Raw genomic sequence first — 18,135 nt, 5'->3', positions numbered from 1 at the left:
GCGGGAAGCCTGCTTCTCCCTCTTCCATTCCCCCCTGCTTGTGTTCCCTCTTTCGCTGTCTCTCTCTCTGTGTCAAAATAAATAAATAAAATCTTTAAAAAAAAAATAAAATAAAAATAAAATAAAATGGCAGACAGGGACGCCTGGGTGGCTCAGTTGGTTGAGCACCTAACTCTTGGTTTCTGCTCAGGTCCCGATCTCATGGATCGTGAAGTCAAGTCCCGTGTCGGGCTCAGCAGGAGTCTGCTTGGATACTCTCCCCCTCTGCCCCTACCCAGCCCCTCTCAAATAAATCAATCTTTTAAAAAATAAATAAAATGGCAGACAGACAGTGGAGGACAGCAGACTGGGGATAACAGATGACCCTGAACCTGTTTATCCTGCCAAACCAGGGAAAGGAGATGGTAGAAATGTGGAAGAGGCACCTGGAGCCCCGCTGTTCACAGTAAGGATCACACATGAGGGCAAAGCAGCAGAGTGAACACAGGCTGAGTGCTCCCACACCAGCAACAGTGTCCAAGCGTGATCTCATCCAGCCCTCACGATCACCTAGGACGGGGGGGGTACTATGATTCCCATCTCTCAGAGGAGGAAATAGAAGCTTAGGGAGGTTCAGGAACTTGCCCAAGGTCAGAGTTAATAAGGGTAGCTTTGAATTCCACACTCCCTCCTCTTACCTACTACTCAAGGAACTTATAAAGAGGGTAATAGCGATGCTCTCCGGGGGCTAGAGTATAAAACACCTAACAGAGCAGAGCAGAGATAGGCAAAGTCATCTGAAGAAAAGAGGAGGCTCCCTGGCCAACAAGCCTTGACTTCTTTCTCTCATTCAGTGTTCAACACATTATTTCTTAGCCCCTTCTTGTGGCAGACATCATTCTGGGCAAATTATCTAGAGATAATTTGAACAAGACAATACCCTTGCTCTCATGAAGCATATATTCTTGTGAGGGAGACAGGCAATGAGTAAGTAAACAAAGAATAAGAGCGTGATATGTATTAAATGATCGTAACTTAAACGCAGGTGAATAACATATTTCTTTTTCTAATGCTTCCTGTGGGGCCGGAAACTGTGCTTAGCATTTTCTGTGTAATAACATTTGATCCTCACAACAACTCTACTGAGGTTAGTCGCTAATATAAACCTTTATTTTACAGGTGAGAAAACTGAGGCATGAAGAGGTTAAGTAACTTGCCCAAGGTCACAGCTGACCAAATGGAGCAACCAGGGTTAGATTCCAGGCAGCCTGGCTCCAGAGCCTGTGCTTGTCACCTCTGCCTCCTGACGGCCTCCTTTCCATGGTGTCAACCTACTAAGAGGAGACCGGCTGGCCACAGTCACAGGGGAAGGGAGCACCTGAGGGCTGGTGCATCTTATTCTGTCCTGAGAGGAAGCCCTGCTCCAGAAACATGGGCGTCAAGTCTCGGGATGGGAGCATCCTACAGTGGAGACAGGACCTCAGCTGATGCTGCTCAGTGACACCAGGATTGTCCAAGACTGCCCTGGTCTCAAGACTACGAGGCAACCTTCCAAGGAAGACATGGCCTCGGGAAGGGAAGGGGGTGTGTCAGTGAACACTAGCGGCCTGGCAGTTAGGTTCTCACCCAGTTTTCTCCATCTGTCTTCTGAGCCCAGTGAGTGTGATCGTTGCCCGGGTAAACAGCCCAACTCTCGCTGCTGACAAATCTGGTTTCTGAGCCCCAAAGTCCAGGGACAGAGGGCTGGGTCAAGCACGCCAAAGTAACAGCTCTCCATGGGATCCCCAGGAGACGCTCACTGTCCAGTCACAGCCATGGTGGCGGCTTGCGTGTGCTGAGCACATATTGCTCAGTAGGCGCTGTGTTAGGCCTCTCCGCAGGCTATCCATGAGCTCACCGTTCTTACCAGATGCAACTCTATTTCAAGTGACCCAGAATCCCAGGCCATAGGACAACCCCTCTTTCCAAGGTAACAGCAGCCAATATAATGATTAAAAGCTCTCTGGAGTCAGATACAAGCTCAAATTTCTACCCAGTTGCTTACTAGTCATGGAGCCATTGTGCCTCAGTTTTCTCGTGTGTAGTATGGGAATAATACCTACCATCTGGGTAGGCTAGATTATGTGACCAGATCAAAGAAAGCCTAAAATCCCACGGGAGGGATAAATCATTATTTCTCACTCCCTCAAAGTTAGCTGCAGACCTCAGGTCCTCTCCTGGGCAGCCCCTCCCAAGTGGGGACTTAGGACCCGTTAGCTTGCATCTTGTGGCTGCACTTTTCAGAATATGTGGCTCCCAGATGGCCACTGCAGAGGAAAAGAAAGCTGGAGGGAGCCACACGGGCTCTTAAATGCTTCAGTGTGGCTGTAAGAGAACGAGGAGAGGATCTTGGGCTAGATAGTCTCCAAAGATGGCCACTGTCCATGCCGTCCCTTCCGGTCTGTGCATGCCACACTCCACCCTTCAGGAGGCCGAGTCTATTTCCCTCCCCTTTAATCTGGCTAGCCCTGAGCCTTTCCTTGTTTAGAAAATGTGGAGAAAGTGACCCTATGCCAATCCCAGAGCTGGCAGCTCAGATCCAGAGTCCAACTGCCCTGAGACCTTCCTGCTGTCACAAAGACCAAGCACCTGCCTGGAGAGACTGTGTGGAAAGATGGAGATGCCCAGCCAGCTCCCAGCTGGGGTGCCAGACACGTGAGGGAAGAACCCCTGCCTTGCACATCCCACACCTACAATCACTGCATGGAGAAAATCTGCCCAGCTGAACCCAGTCCAGACTGCAGAATCATGAGAAATAAGACATGGTCTGGGGCCAGCTGGAGGAGACATAGAGAATGTGAGTCCCCATGGACAGAGGACCTGAGTAGAAGCTTGAAGAAGCTTCTCCCCAGAGTGAACCAGAGCATGCACAGCCCTGCTTTGGGGCCCATGAGACACAAAATTAGAGAGCAAAAGATCTTCCATTCATGTACAGATGCAGCCTGGGAGGGATGCGGAGGGTTGGCGAGGGAAAGATCCACAGAGACAATCACCTGTCTGGCACTTCAGGGCTCTGCAGCCTGGGGAGGGGGCTACAAGCTAGGCATCTCTCCTGAGGCACAGGGACAGTGGCCTCAGGGCCAGAAGGCATCAAGAAGCTGTAAGTAGAAGTGCTCCAACTTGACAGGACTATTGTGAGCTCATGTGAGATATGCCTGGGGACGCCCTGAAAAGACCAGGGAGGACCTGGGCAGAGGCCCCACACGGTGGGCATAAGTGGCCAGAGGCCACGAAAGCTGCAGTTACTGTCACTGGGCCCTCATGTGTGCCCACCTGTCTCACGTGGTCCCAGGAAACACAGGTAACAGCAAGAAGGCCTGAAAGTGACAGCAAGATGTTGGCGTGTGTGGGAAACCTCTTCGCCGGCTCCCAGAATTAGGCAGGAGGAATCTGAGGAGGGCTGGTCTTCCCGCAACTCTGGGCAGAGAAGATACCCAAAGAACTGCTTACTAATGTGATTCAGACGCTGTTTTGACCTCCACAGGCCACAGTCTTCTAAGGCTGGGGATTTGGCAAGGACACTAAGCGGGTTTTGCTGAGATGCCCAGAGTCTACATTCTCCTGGCATAGGACCTAATTTTCTAGCTCCTCCCAGAGACAAGTCTGCCTCTGAACCTGGATTCGAGGTCTAGGAAGGAGATGTTCTCTAGATCCAAGAAGCCTCCAGAGGCAAACAGGGATTTGGACCAACAGTGAGCCAGGGACTCAAAGGGGGCTGTGAGCCTTCAGGGGGCGAGGAGAACCCCTGCTATGTGTGGGGAAAATGAGACTTTGTGGAAGCTTCCAGGACCCAGGGCCAGGATGGCGAGAGGAACCACTGCTACAGCCCACAGAATTAGCAAAACGCCCCAAGATATCAAGACGGTTAAGGATCGAGATGCGGCTCAGCGCTCTGGCAAAGCATCTGTGACTGATTAGTGATGTCAGCCCAAGGGCTGAGGACAATGGGAGCCTCGTGTCTGACTCTGTGACCTCAGCTGAGGGACTGTGTCTCATTCCCTCTCAGTTCTAAAGCAGAGTGTGGGAGAAAGCTAGCAGCCGAGCAGTCAGGAGCCCCTTCATGAGGCTAAAACCCTCATTTATCAGGAGGAGCTCTTAGCAAGTGCTTTTTCTGGCTCTCCATGTAAAAGCCTTTGAGAAGCTCAGCTGGGGAGCCTCTTCTCTGACCCCTAAGCTGAACCCAGTGAGCTCACAGGGGTCCTTTTTAGGATCCTTTTTTAGGGGCTGCTCCAAAGCCCAGCCCTTCTGGGGCTCGTCCGCACCCTCCAACCATGACCTGCACCCTTCACGGCAAGCCCACCCCCACTTGCGCCCTGGCTCCAGCCTCATCTGCATTTAACATCCCTTGTTGGGCTGTGGCAGAGAATACTCAACAGACTCATATTAAAAATGCCCTTTAAAATTCAAAAGCTTTGAACTAAAGAAATATCTCGAGAAGTTTTCATGGAAAGTTCAGCTCCATGGGTTCAATTCACTACACTTAGATGCACCTTTTCAAATAATAGGGAAAAAATGTAACGGTCAGACCCAATCAATATGCTTGTTCAAACAGAATTGCAGGGACTGTGATGTGCACACATTTTGTACTCTGCCTTTGTACCTCGCCACTCGCTCTGAAGAAAGGTTTCTTTGCTCGGAGAGCAATGAAAGCGATAGCCTTTGGAGTGGAGGCGGCAAAGCAATGGTGTGTTTACCGGGCCGGGAAGGGCTGCCATTTTTTCCCAACCCCCCAGCCTTGTCTCTTTGTTCTTTTCATAACAGCACGAAACCCACATGGGCAAAGTCCCTCAAGCATCCCGGCGTCTGATGCTGAATCAGAAGCAGGGGGCTCCCAGAATTTGCCTACCATGTCTCAGAAATGTGATTTGTGGATTAGACAAATAATTTGCTGCTTCTTTCTCACCCTTGGTGTGAACACAAAAGGACTTGCCATGGAGTACTGTAACCACGGGTGGAGGAAAATTCCAAAGCCCAAAATGGGTTCTTGTCTAGCTGAGCCAGGGTCCACATCCACCCCCACCCCTGCCATCCCCAAACTGACTTTGGGCAGATAGAGGCTTCCCTGGCCTTGGGCTATAATCTTTAATAGCCAGGAAAATTCTAGAGAACCCAGTGTAATGGAAGACCACAGCCAAGGGGTTAGAGGGAGGCAAACAGGCTCAGGGAAATTTCTACTCTCACAGCCAGCCATGACGGCAGGCAGAGAAGTTGATGATGGGGAGCAAACAAAAGGTTTTCAGCATCTACACTAGTCTGGGGACCTCTATTTCATGTGCACTCAGAAATGCAGGTGCAACTCAGCTTTAATCACTGAAACAATGCCCTGGACATGTTGAGGACCTGGGCAGTTCAGGAAGCTAAAGTGGGAATTATCCCTAACCCTCACTGCATACTAGATCCCAAAGTGTTCCCATTGTTCCTGCTAAAATTAGATAGACATCCTGAAATCAATTTAAAGTTATAACTTGGGAGGGGATGTCGCAAATGGATGCAGGAGAAGCAACATTTGTCAATCACGATCCCACTGTTTAAAACTCTGCTCAGAAAAAAAACAAAAATCAATCAATCAATCAAACTCTGCTCAGGCCCTGTGCCCCTGTTAAGAAGCAAAGCTGGAATCGCTAGGCCACGTGGGGTTTTCCGGACTGGTCCCCACCTGGAAGGTCCCCAGTTGGCACGTGCTTTCACAGGTGGCCCCATCTTACCTCAAGTAATGAATCCTCTTGAGAGGGTTGAGAACGGGCCCTGTTGCCTGCTTACGCATGACGTGGCTGGAGCATGCCTCTTCCAAACCACACGTGCTCTTCATGGAGTCTGAATTGAGGGCCTGTCATGCTCTCTGTAGACTGAAGTTTGGGTCACAGTTCTTACAGAAGAGACTACCCCTTCTCCTGGCTGGAGCTGGAGAGAACAGGGAGCTGCCTCGTTCCCTCCTACACAGGATTGTATGTGTGAAACAGAAACTGAGACCAACAAACAGAAGAAAAACGTGGACATGTTTTCGCTGAAAAAAAAGTCTGTGTCTACCGATGGCCACCCTGTGTGTAGGGGGTACTGGTTCCTGTATCTTTTTTTTTAATTTTTTAACTTTTGCACTCAGTTATTGAGTAATCTCTGCTCTCCCATGCCTCCCTCCCCCGCCCAACCTCTTTCATCTGTTATGAAGAGATCTCCAAATAATGCTTAAAACCAGGGAGTTTTGTTATTTTAAAATTCAAAAAGAGATCAGTAGCTAAAAAGCAGCAGTGTTCCCTGCTCAGAATGCCTTGGAATCTATTCTGCCCAGTTTAAATAGTTGGAAACTCCCTCTAAACCTTGGGTGCTCTTCTTGGCAATAGAGAAAAACTGCCGTAACAACAAACTTGGAAATACACACATCCCCAAGCTGAACTGGCCTCCTGGCTTCTGTTTTAAGCCTACATCACAAGTCAAAATGAATTAAATACAAAGCCAGGTTGCAATGGTCCGTCACTAACCCACCTCACTGGAACGAGCTGGCGGCGTGTGGATTGGAAAGGGTCCCCTGGCGTCCCTCTTGCTATCTTGGATTGCAGTCTGCCTGCCAAACCAACCCCACGTGGGAGTCCACAGCCCGGAGGCCCCTCGACTGGGGTGGAGGTGGGCAGCCACTGTGGGCAAATGCTGAAGCCCCGCCAAGGGCCCAGAAGCACAGGCCTTCCTCCCCCAGGGCCTCTGAAGTCAATCAAGTGTCAAGAACTGTCAGCAGGGGCACCTGGGTGGCTCAGATGGTTGGGCGTCTGCCTTCGGCTCAGGTCATGATCTCAGGGTCCTGGGATTGAGTCCCGCATCGGGTTCCCTGCTCAGTGCAGAGCCTGCTTCTCCCTCTCCCTCTGCCTCTGCCTCTCTGCCTCTCATGAATAAATAAATAAAACATTAAAAAAAAAAAAAAAAAGAAAAAACAAAACAGGGGTGCCTGGGTGGCTCAGTCGGTTGAGCGTTTGACTCTTGGTTTCTGCTCAGTTTGTGATCTCAGGGTCCTGGGATCAAGCCCTGTGCTGGGCTCCACACTTGGGGTGGAATTCTGCTTGAGATTCTCTATCTCCCTCTGCCTCTGCCCCTCCTCCTGCTTCACATGTGCATGCGTTCTCTCTCTCTGTCTCTCTCTCAAAATAAATAAAATCTGCAAAAAAAAAAAGAACTGTCAGCAGGAGAAACTTTTCATAGGTGAACACAAGCAAGATCGAGAGCTGACACTGGGGATTTTCTAAAGAAACGGAAAAAAATTGATACAGGCCACTCATGAGGACAGAGCCAGCAAGAAGCAGGAAGCATATCAGGTTAATATTTTAATCTGTACATCACATTTTTTGTTTTGCAAACCATTACACTTTTATTTAAATTAACTTTTTCTTGCAAAATATTCATTTCATTTTTCCAACAAAATCTTATAAAGGCAAAAATAAAATCTTATTTTGGCAAATGTCATGAAGTTGATCCTGGCAGCATATGGAGTTAGTTAAAAATAGACAGCAATGTCTAAATATAGTTAAGATTTTTTTTTTCCCGACCATAGTCAAAGACAAATTTTCATTTAAAGTGTGGCCCCACCCAATGGAGGTTTTTTTTTTTTTCTTTTTTTCTTAAAACATCATTTTCTGTATGCAGAATATCATGAGCTCATGACTTAACTAAAGGGCCACAAACACTGCGCCTGGCTTGGCAGCCCCCTCCTCTCTGGAGACTGGAAGTCAAGTCCAAATCCTACTGCCTTCCATCAGGGATGTTGGGGGCACATTGCCTGCCCTCTGGCCACCAGGCCCATGTCCTGGGGAAGCTGACCTAGGTGCTCCAGGGCAGGCAGCAAAGCCCTATCACTGCATAGCGTGGAGTCAGGGAGTTTTTAGGTAGACGCCACCCAGTGTGAAGTTTATTGCTTATGATACAACAAAAGGTGCTTCCTCTCACCTTTTCTGTATTTCAAAATGTATATATATATATTTTTTTTAATTAAAGCAAACTGTTCTGTTTTTCCCAAGAAGAGCCCTTTGCTGAGAGAGCCTCATGAACAGGTTGGGAGCCAAAGCTCTTAAATACACTACTGCCCCTAAACCAAACCCAAGGGCCAAGGCGCAGACTTGGGCTCCAAATGGCAGCCCGGTGGAGCTTCCCCGTTCAGAGCTGGTCATCTGGCTAGGTCAGGGACAGATGACCTCTGCAGCTAAGGACCCTTCTTCCCCCAGATAGCATGCCAATGAGCCCAGTGCTGGGCTCCACTGGAAGCACATATCAAATCCAACCTTCACCTGAGTTCACTGGATGTTGGACTGGCCTCTGCCTGCCCCGCCCTTCTCCCTAACACACACCTACCACCCACACGGTACCTGAATCTGTATGTGCAGCTCCCAAATCCTGCATCCTCACCTTTTCCAGCCACTCAGCCCTTGAGGTGAACATTATAAAATATACCCTGATTCTAAAATACAGCGTCGTCAGTATTTTACAGTGTGTATCAAAAGTGCCTTTGTCATATGTAAAAAGGAGTCTGAACTAAAACAAATCGGGGGGGTGGGTGGTTGTTAGGACCTAGCCCTATGGTGAACTCCCCACAGTTGGCGGGCTCCTCCTTCCTCCAGCCAGAACCCCTGCTGAGCTGGAAGGGGTTTCCTTGGGGGAAGAAAGATCAATCTTCTCGGAAGAAACTGGTTCCACTGGGTCCCTGGCTCCAGACTTCTCCTTTGCACGCTGGGTCACGGGTCAGTCACTGCCTGGGCTGGCAAAAAGCACAGGACACAGTGAGGGGCTGGCCGGATCCCAGCCCACATCTGGGTAGCAGGCAGTGGGCATGTCTGTTACGCACACGACAGGGAATGGCAGGCTGACAAGACAGAGAGCAGCTGAGCAGGGGGCTAGGGCAATGCGGCCGCTGCTGGGGGACCCTCAGCTTCTAGGACTCATGGGCCCTGGGCCCCACCCTTTCTTCACTCCTACCACTTCCAGAAAGTTTTGCCAGACACATGCTGGCCCCTAGATTGGGTCTCTGCTCTGATAGGGCAAAATGCCTGAGCAAAGAGGACTCTGGGGTCAGTTCTGGCCCTGCCCTTCACTCACTGAGTCACTCTGAGTAACGCTTGCTCTCAGCCTCCATGAGTCTCATTTTTTTAACCTAAAAACAGAATGGTCATACCCACCTCCTAATGAGTATTTACCCTAACAGGAGGGCAAACGGGAATGTGGATGCACTCTGAAAAAAGCATTAAAGGCCTATCTCACAACTACGGGGGTGTCAAAAGCCTGGAGGAACAGCGCCTCTCCCTGGCCTCTCCGTGGCCTGGCATGGTGTCACCACACTCAAATCTCCAGGAGAAATCCACACACCCTACTGTGGCCCCAACAGGTCCCTGTGGCCTTTACAAAGGACGTGGCTGGAGCATTTCCCTGTGGTTCTTCAGTCGCGGGGTCTCTAATGCACGCTTTCCGAGAGCCTGGCCCAAGCAGGCCAACCTCTTCCTTCCACCCTCAGGCTGGCAGGGCACCAGGCTGGGGGACACCTGCTGAAAATCACGAACCCCCCACCCCAATGCACACACTCTCTGTCCCTCCCTTCTGCAGACACCCAGAGCTCCTGGGCATGGCCCAGGTGAGTCCACAGTGGTGACAGGGAACAAAGGCTCTGAACCTGCACCGTAAGGGTTCAAACCCTGGCTCTGACACAGCTTCAACTCCTTGGGCAAGTCCCTCAAGGTCTCTGAGCTTCATTTCCTCATCTATAAAATGGGGGTGAGTATCTTCATAGGGTGGTTGTGTGGATCGAAGGAGAGGCTTAGCATAATGCCTGGCACATAGCAGGTACTCACCTTGCCAACCGTTCAGTACAAACGGAGGAAAGAGAGGGAAGCCCTACAAACTGATGGCAAGATGGAACGTCAGGGCGAGGACTGCTGAGACTTCCGGTCTGGCCCTCCCCTGTCCGGGTGAGGCAAGTGGGCTCGGGCCATGGACTCACCACAAGACTGGACCAGAAGCTGGGCCTCCTGACTCCTAATCCCTCCCTGCCTCTCATCACTAAATGCTCTCATGGGGAGGCCCCACAAGGAGTGGTCCCAGAACATTCTGAATGCTGAGGGCCAACTTCACATTGCCTTGGGTGGCCTCCCCCTGAAGCTTCCCTTCCTCTTCCCCTCCTGAGGTGCTCAAGTGCCGAAAAGGGCAGTCCTAGTCCTTGCTCCAACACCAATTCCATTTGGCCTGGAGTGAGCCTCCACCTCCTCACTGGGCCCGTTTCCGGGATTTTTCTGGTCTTCCAGTTCTTCCAATTCTCTGGCCAAAGCCCGGAGAGGCTGAGACTAACTCTTCCACCCCAAGCTGGCAGCCTGGCCTGCACTGGTCCCTTGGGGCACTGGGCTCCCTGCAGGGACGAGAGCTGGGGAGAGGGAATACCGTTGTAGCTTCTATTTCAGGGAAGCAGGGGGCTTGGATCACCCAGCCTCTCCTGTAGCAAAGCCACTGAGAGCTGAGTTCCTAAAAACCATCCATCCCCCACCCGCCTGCCAGTCCAGGGCGGTCTCCCCAGCGGCCGCTTTGCCTGTGGAAGGAAGCAGGAAGCGTCAGCAGGTGGCACTGCGATCATCCCGGCGGCGGCCGAGGGGAGGGGAGGGCATGCTCGGCGCTAGGGGAGGGGCAGGCCAGGCAGGGCTCTTACTTGGAAGGTGTTAGACAAAGGTGTAGTGGAGTCCGTTGCTTAAGGGGGGGTAAGGTGGCACCGTCCTGGAGGACAGGGGGGCTTTAGGCGGGAAGAGGGCCAGCTGCTGCGCTAGACGGGCACACAGGAATTAAGCGGGGCGTTAGGCTCCTCATCTGCTCCCGGCAGCACCAGATGCCGCACACTCGGCAGGGCTGCAGGGGCGTGGGCCGCGCTGCCCACCACTAATGGCCTGGGCAGCACACCCATGGGGCCCGGTGGGGGCCCGGCTGGCACCAGCCTGCAGTTCCCAGATATGCCCCTGAGCTAGAGAGAGGGAGCCAGAGTAAGGAAAGGCTGCGGCAAAGGGGGCCACTCGGTGGGGAGGTGCAGGAGGCCCTGCTAAGTGCCTGCAGGGTGTGCGCCAGGGCAGGCTTGCCTGCCAGCCATATGGAAGCCGAGGTCCACGTGGGTAGGGCAAGCACAGGCTAGATACCTCACGGTGTGGGCAGGGGGAGTATCCCTGCTGGACCCCTCCACATGGAAAGGAGTCAAAATGACCACGATGGGCCACAGGGAGCCCCCAGGATCACTGGGAGGAGGGGTCTGGGTGAGTCTTCTATGGTCTCCCCAGCCACACCAACCACCGGCTCAGCCCACTTAGCATGTCTTCAAAGGAGTGAGGACAGCAAGGACTGCAGGGACTCTGCAGGATCACAGCATGGGGGGAACAGGAAACAGCTTTCCCCTTGCCCGAGGCTACTCCCCTGGCTTCTCGAAGTGATGTTCAAGCTCTGCTCCTCAGACCAGACTTTCAGAGCCGGTCCCCTCAGGGTCCAGCAGGCCCCACCCTTCATCACTTCCAGACCCTTTGGCCAGGGTTGGGGGCCCAGGGGGGCTGCGACAGCATTTCAGGCTCTATGATCACACCCTCCCTGGAAGGCCTAGCGCACACCCGGCCATGGGCACTACCCAGACACACAGTGGCCCCTGCATCTGGGGGACAAATAGCACTGGGTCAACTGGGAGGGCACAGACGGGGAGCAGAGATGTGGGAGGGAGGAGCCACGCGTCTGTTTCCTGGCTGAAGAGAAAGCCTTGTACACACACATACACACACGTGTGCACATGCACACATGCCCCTTCCCATCCCATGGTGACATTTTTTCCCCACTGGCCAGCAAAGTCCCACTTCCCAAGTCCTGCTTACTGGCACAGTCCACTCTGACAAAGGGGACAGTGGCTCTGATTGGGAGCCAAAGCAGGGGCTTCAGGGGGGACTAGAGGGGCCCCCTTTACCTTGCCCCAGCAAGAAATCCAAACACCAGTGCTTTCCTGCCCCCTTTCTCGTGAAGCCAGAAACTTTCGCCTTGGCCCCTGAGGCCCCAGAAAAACCTGTTCTTAACCCACATTCTCAGAGAAAGCTGAACAGCAGCACCACTCCCAGATTTAAGAAGCAGCTAGAGACACCCTCTCCCGGACCTCTTGCCTCTGACACTCCTGAGCCTCAGTTCTCCCACCACCCGCCCTGCCCCACCTCACCTCCCAAGCCCTGGGGTGTTTGTGGGACAGGAGAACATGCCACTGCCCTTCAACTACCAGCTGGTTTTCTGCAGACTCCCTGACAGGCCATGCTGGGCTCCGAGCCCAAGCAGCGAGTGGGAGCCAGACTTGGAGGCCGGCCTCCTTGGCCTCACCTGCCACCTGCTTGCTGCGCCGGGAGGCCTCAGAGGCCAGCGTGTGGGAGACGTTGATGATACGCGCCTGCTCCAGCAGCTGCGAGTCCAGGTCGGCCACGCTGTTCCGGTCCTGGCCTGAGGGTGGCGGCCGGTTGCACATGCTGCAGGAGGGCCAGAAAGCAGGCTATGGGCACTCCCCGCCCCAGCGTCTGCCCCAGAAGAGGAGGGTCTCCCTGGCCTAGAGGCTCTCACCCTTTTAGGGGGCATCAGATAAACACAGTGCCCTTTCTCTCTAGACAAAGGTGTATGTGCTTCTCCCAAACACCCAGCCACAGCTTTGTTCCTCCTCTGGGGGATCACGGCCTTAAGAAGAGAGTGCCAGCTCTGCGTTCCTATTAAATCCTGAAATGAAAAGGCTAATCTAACTCTGAGAGGCCCTCCAATACCAGGTTTATGCTTCTGAAGCTCCAGGGGCTGGGGAGATAGGAAAGCCTCCCGTCCTGGCCTCCAGGGAAGTGGGCAAGGCCTTTGGCACCTCAGGACAAGGCTGAGCCCCTGGCTCTGGTCTAGGGATCTGTGTGAGGGAACATAGGCTCTAACTCCGGAGGACCAGCCTTGGGGTCGATCTCCAGCTGTGTCCACCTCACTGTCACACTTGGCTCCGCTCCCTACATTTGCCAGCATCACAAGACACAGATCTGGGGGCAAAGGACCAGGGTGGCCCTCTATTGCGTATTTCAGGACTTGCAGATGACCTAGCAAGCCTCCTCACAGATCCACTGGTGCCATTCTGAGAGCCAGCCTGCCCTTTGCAATAAACAGGGCTTACCTGAGTCAGGGACCTGGCAAAACATGCACCCTAGTCAGCCTAGGCCAGGGCCCAGGTAGTAGAGACACCCCCGGGGTCGGCCTAGCAGGCTGTCAAGACTCGAGCATCGTAAGAGCTGACCTGGAACGAGCAAGGATGTTGCGGATCTTCTCGGCTTTGCGATACCGCGCCTGCAGCTCCTCAAGGCTGGGCGGCTCCTCAGGGTCCAGCTCCACGTAACGCTCAGGGATGGAGACTTTCTCTGGTTTGGCCAGCTGAGGAAAGGACCGGGCGGCAGTGGCAGGGGGGCTCAGATATTGGGTTTAAAACTTGCTCCTCGCCCTGTTCCCCAGCACAAGGAAGCACACAGAGCCCACAGAGTTAAGTAACTTGCTGAGATCAATGCAGTCCACTGTGGAGTCGGGATCTCAACTGTGTTCTTTCCACCACACCAGATAACCTCCTTCAGGCCAAGGGAAGGGAAGGGGAAAGGCAAGACAGCAAGACCGGAAGCCCTCAGGATAAAATGATTATCCTTAATGCCGCCTTCAATATGAGCTGAGCCCTGCCAACCTACACAGCCACACTGACCCACCGTGTGGTCTCTGCCCCTGCTCTTTCCTCTGCATGGGATGTTCTTCTGTTCACTCCACTCCTTGTGACCCTTTGGACCTCACTTCCAGAAGTCTTCCCTGCCCCTCCCCACTCCACCCCTGGTATCCCGTCCTGTTTTCTGTTTGTCTCTCTGCTGTCTAGTGCAGGGACCTGACACTCAGTAGCCCTTTAGCAAATACTCCTTGGGTGGGTGGTTGGGTGGGTGGATGAAAGGAAGTGATAATGCTTTCTGTCCCTACAGAAGCTCCTCTGCTCTACAGTAAGCAGCCATGCAGTATCCACTGGTCGCAAGAGGACATGTCCCCAGCTCCCCCCAACCAGTCTCTGATGTGAGCCCAGCAGCAACCTCAGCCTGCTGACACCCTGCTTAAACTCAGAATGCTAAAGGCAACTTTTGCATACCCCAGGGAATTTCTTCCTCCTTGAACTACAAAAGCACATTAAAATGAGGTTGGTTGAAGCTTCTAAAAACAAGCTAAATCCAATCCCAGGGCAGATCTGGACTTGAATTTAAACCCAGGCAGAACCTTTCATTCTGGTCAAAGATGGCAAGAAATCAGCTCTTTTCTGTTATTTCCAATGAGGGCAGATCCAGAGGAAGGAAGTAGATTACATTGTAGCAGGAGGGATTTAGGTTAGAGATAAGAAAGGACTTTTTCCCCTGGCTGGCAGGCCAATTAGGACACCGCGAAGCATACTTCCATTGCCAAAGCAGTAGGGAGAAGCTTCTTGTGTGAATCTGAGAAAGCACAGACCTTTGGTTGTTGCAGAGGTGCCAAAGGGGAAAGGTCTGAGGGTGGGGGACCAGCTTCCTTAACCTCTGGAGCCCCAGCTGACCCCAGAGCAACTCCACAGGTATTAATTTTCCCACACCCTGCTAAATCTATCCTTCAAGTAGCGAGAACATTTCCTCTCATAGAGTTTCAGGGCACGCCAAGTCCTCATACAAATATTTGTAGGGTATCTGTGGACCTCTGTGTACTTCACTCAACAGAGCTGTCACTTGGGAAATATTTACAGAGCACCTACTACGCGCCAGGCCCTGTGCTAGGCACTAAGTACACAGAGATGAACCGAACAGCCATAGACACTGTTCTACAGAGCTTACAAACGGCACAATATAGGCCACAGGAGACCTCCCCGTGTCTTGAAGACCCTGAGCCTGTCACCCTCTTAATTCCTTGCTCTTCCCTTGGGTAAGACACATTCCTGAATGATAGAAGACCCAGGGGTTACTTGCTTTTCTGGGCCTGGCCAGTCATGATGCATTTGTGCCACCAGAGGGCACTAGAAGAACTCAGACCAGAACTACGCAGGTCTCCGAGGCTCCTCCAGGGCTGGAAATTTCACCTGTCATTTTTCAACCCTGCTCGCCTCCACAAACCAGCCCCCTGCCCCCCCACGTCTAATTTCCCAAGTTGGCCTCACTGGCCAGTCGCAAGGCCAACTCCTAGTTTTCCGGGGAGCATTTCCCAATAACAACATCTCATCACATGCCTACTACATGTCACATGCCTACTACATGCCAGGCCCTGTGCTCATGGTTTTCTGACCACTGCTCATCCTCCAGGCAACGTGCTGAGTCACTTCCTCCTCACCACAACCACTTTACTGTCAAGGAAACCAAGGCTCAGAGAAGTTAAATGACTTGCCCTCAATTATGGAGATAGAGAGATCGATAGATCTGAATCTGCATCAAAATGCCTTGGCTCTGGGGCGCCTGGATGGCTCAGTCTGTTATGTGTCTGCCTTCAGCTCAGGTCATGATCCCAGGGTCCTGGGATTGAGTCCCGCTTCCAGTCCCCTGCTCAGCAGGGAGTCTGCTTCGCTCTCTGCTCATCCTCTCTCTCTCTCAAAAACAAATAAATAATCTTTAAAAAAAAAAATGTCTTGGCTCCTTTTATTGCCTTGAGCCGCTATTCATCCATTCTCCTGGCCGCACTGAAGCTGAGCCTTGTCCCCATTCAGGACAACCCCCCCCCCCCCCGCCGCCGCACCCCGACCCAGTGCCACTGGGAGGGTTGGTCAGGCCATGAGCCAAAGGCTATTTCTCCTGAGGGGACACGAAGGAAGACCCTGCCCTCACCTCTCTGCTGATGTCCAAGTCATAGTCTTGAGGCTCCAGGTCCACCTCAGTGACAGGCATGGCCTGCACTTTCAACCAGCCATTTTCCTCCTTGTCCTTTCTCTCCCCTTGCATGGCCCGTTCCAGCAACCGCAGGTCAAAGTCCTGCTCACGCTTCCACTGGCAACAGAACAAGAAGGTTAAGTGTAGTCACTTCGTGACTGCTAAAAGAGCCAGGCTTGTCCCCTTTCGGATGGGGCCTGCAGGCACTGGGGTCCTTGGGAAGGGGGCCTGTGACCCGTTGGGATAAAGCCGTGTGACCATGAGCCCCTCAGCCTCATCTCTAAAACAAGGTTGTAGTTGTGGGACATAGATGGTCCCTGCAGGGTGCTGTAAACTCATGTAATGGAGGAGACCTCTGCCCCCATTTATATGGCCGGATGCCAGGCTGCTAATTTCTCTCCCATCTGCGCCCCCAAAGGATTCACACATATACCTCTAGGGCCCAGTTCTGAGACCCATGACTTCAGACTCACAATGGTCCCCAGAGATACAGGAAGTTTCTAGGTCTAAGAGGGTGACCCCAAAACAGAGCCTGCAACAGAGCTCCAGAGAAGCTGCCCCATAGCTTGTAGAAGGCTTTCTGGTTCGGGAGCCATATAACTCAGCTCAGAAATGATGGAAAAAACAAGCCCTTTGAGGCCCTGGTAAGCACGTACCAATAGCCAAGACCTTCTCTAATGGGTACTCCCAAGAGGATACATTTAGGGGTGAGGGATATTGCACCCACATCACGGTAGGGAAGGTCTAGCTTGGGCCTAGGGAGGCAGCTAAACTGCTGCTTACCCAGACATCTATCTGGGGGCAGATGTTTTAAGTTAGAAAAAAAATGAAACTACACAAAATTGAAATGCTAAATCAAATGCAACATTTCCCAGGCTCTTCCTTAGTATCAGCTATGTAACAAGCATCTCTTCACAGAGGGAAAAACTAAACTGGCCATTTTAAGACCCAGACGAAACCCTGCAACTCTAGAGGGGCCTTTCAAATCATCTATGGTCTATGTCCTCACAGACCTTTGACACTGAGCAGATTGTTGAGAGGAGGGAACAGGCTCAAAGCCTCTCTTTTCTTGAGCAGAAACCAAGCAGATGCTTCTTCATCCCAGCAGACCTCCTCCATCCCACCCCATACATCTCACAGAGCTCCAAGTGGTCATGATTGTCTTTGATGCCCCCTCAAGTGACCCCAAAGCCCCAAACCCATAGCTCTATCGGCACATTTCACCCATTCATGCACAAGCTCTCAATACCGACTGAAGCCAATGTAATTGCTCTTAGGTGATGATTTCCAATTACGGTATGAAAGGATTAGGCATTTGAAGTTTTAAGGAAGAAAAGTTAATTTAATGATTCCCAAAGAAAATGCGCATTTTCTTACATGCTCACAAATGCCCCAAATAGAGACAAGTCCTCATTGAAACCCAGCCTGATTGTTTCCACAAACAGCAAAAGTTCACTGGACTCTGTGATGTATCCTGGGGAAGAACCACGCCAATCCATTGTCATTAAGCAACACGTTTATTGGCGTTGATGCAGAGACTTACACAAGTCTTTTTTAAGAGAAAAATTACAAGATACTCAAGTTACGATTTTTAGATAATCTTTCTACATTTGAGACATCAGGTTGTAAAAGGTCAGTGTTACCCCAAATGACATTTGCTTATAAAGTTTAAAAGTTACTGGCTTTGCAGCTTTTCAGGATATGAGTGTCCTGGGTCTTACCCCTTTGGTGTCTGTGCTAACAGCTACAGAGAGGCCCTCTGAATACAGAACATATCTTGGCATCTGTTCAAATTATTATATACTAGAAACACAAAAAGTTTTCCATAAGAAATTGTGCAATGGGACTGGAAGAATTAACACTGAACCACTTTAGACTTGGTAGGATTTATTTAAATGTGCAATCTCTGAAGCCTGTGTCTACCATCCAGGTGTAAGGCATGGACTTTGATCAACTCATAATGCCTAGACCTCTGCCCATGATCACGGCCCTCAGGCAGCAGGTTGGCTCAGCCTTGTGGGGCGGCTTTTGGGTTAAGTGAATTATGAGTCAGTAGGCCTGCATCATGGGGGCAGCAGAAAGGTGAGTCACACATGGGAGTGCTAGCTAGGCTACGGAGACAAGAGCTGCTATTACAAGCCTGGTAACAAAGAGCACAGGCCCGTTAGGGAATGTTCAACGCAAATTAGAAGCTTCCGTCAACACAATCAGGCAGGATTAGAGAGGCAATGAGCGGTAACACTAAAAG

At 51.7% G+C, this 18,135-nt stretch overlaps 1 protein-coding gene across 6 annotated transcripts in view; it reads right to left on the bottom strand.

The window, feature by feature from the left end:
• Positions 1-7,312: 7,312 nt before the first annotated feature.
• The window catches only part of PLEKHA7 (pleckstrin homology domain containing A7), a 208,825-nt gene continuing 198,002 nt past the window's right edge, over positions 7,313-18,135 (bottom strand). For 3 of the 6 annotated variants that reach the window (XM_081798510.1, XM_081798511.1, XM_081798514.1), the window contains 5 exons: positions 15,846-16,004; positions 13,286-13,419; positions 12,355-12,497; positions 10,679-10,789; positions 7,313-8,749 (listed from right to left, as the gene is read on the bottom strand). In XM_081798510.1, the coding sequence (XP_081654636.1) occupies positions 10,689-10,789; positions 12,355-12,497; positions 13,286-13,419; positions 15,846-16,004 (537 nt within the window). In that variant the 3' untranslated portion in view covers positions 7,313-8,749; positions 10,679-10,688. Of the gene's footprint in view, positions 8,750-10,678; positions 10,790-12,354; positions 12,498-13,285; positions 13,420-15,845; positions 16,005-18,135 lie in introns of those variants that run through there. The other 3 variants (XM_081798512.1, XM_081798513.1, XM_081798515.1) reach the window with 3 other exon arrangements.

This window comes from Leptonychotes weddellii, chromosome 11 (assembly GCF_054177405.1).
Source record: "Leptonychotes weddellii isolate Sample4059 chromosome 11, ASM5417740v2, whole genome shotgun sequence".
Lineage (NCBI taxonomy): Eukaryota > Metazoa > Chordata > Mammalia > Carnivora > Phocidae > Leptonychotes > Leptonychotes weddellii.
The sequence above is the reverse complement of the archived record's forward strand: the minus strand, read 5'-3'. Positions and strand labels throughout refer to the sequence as shown.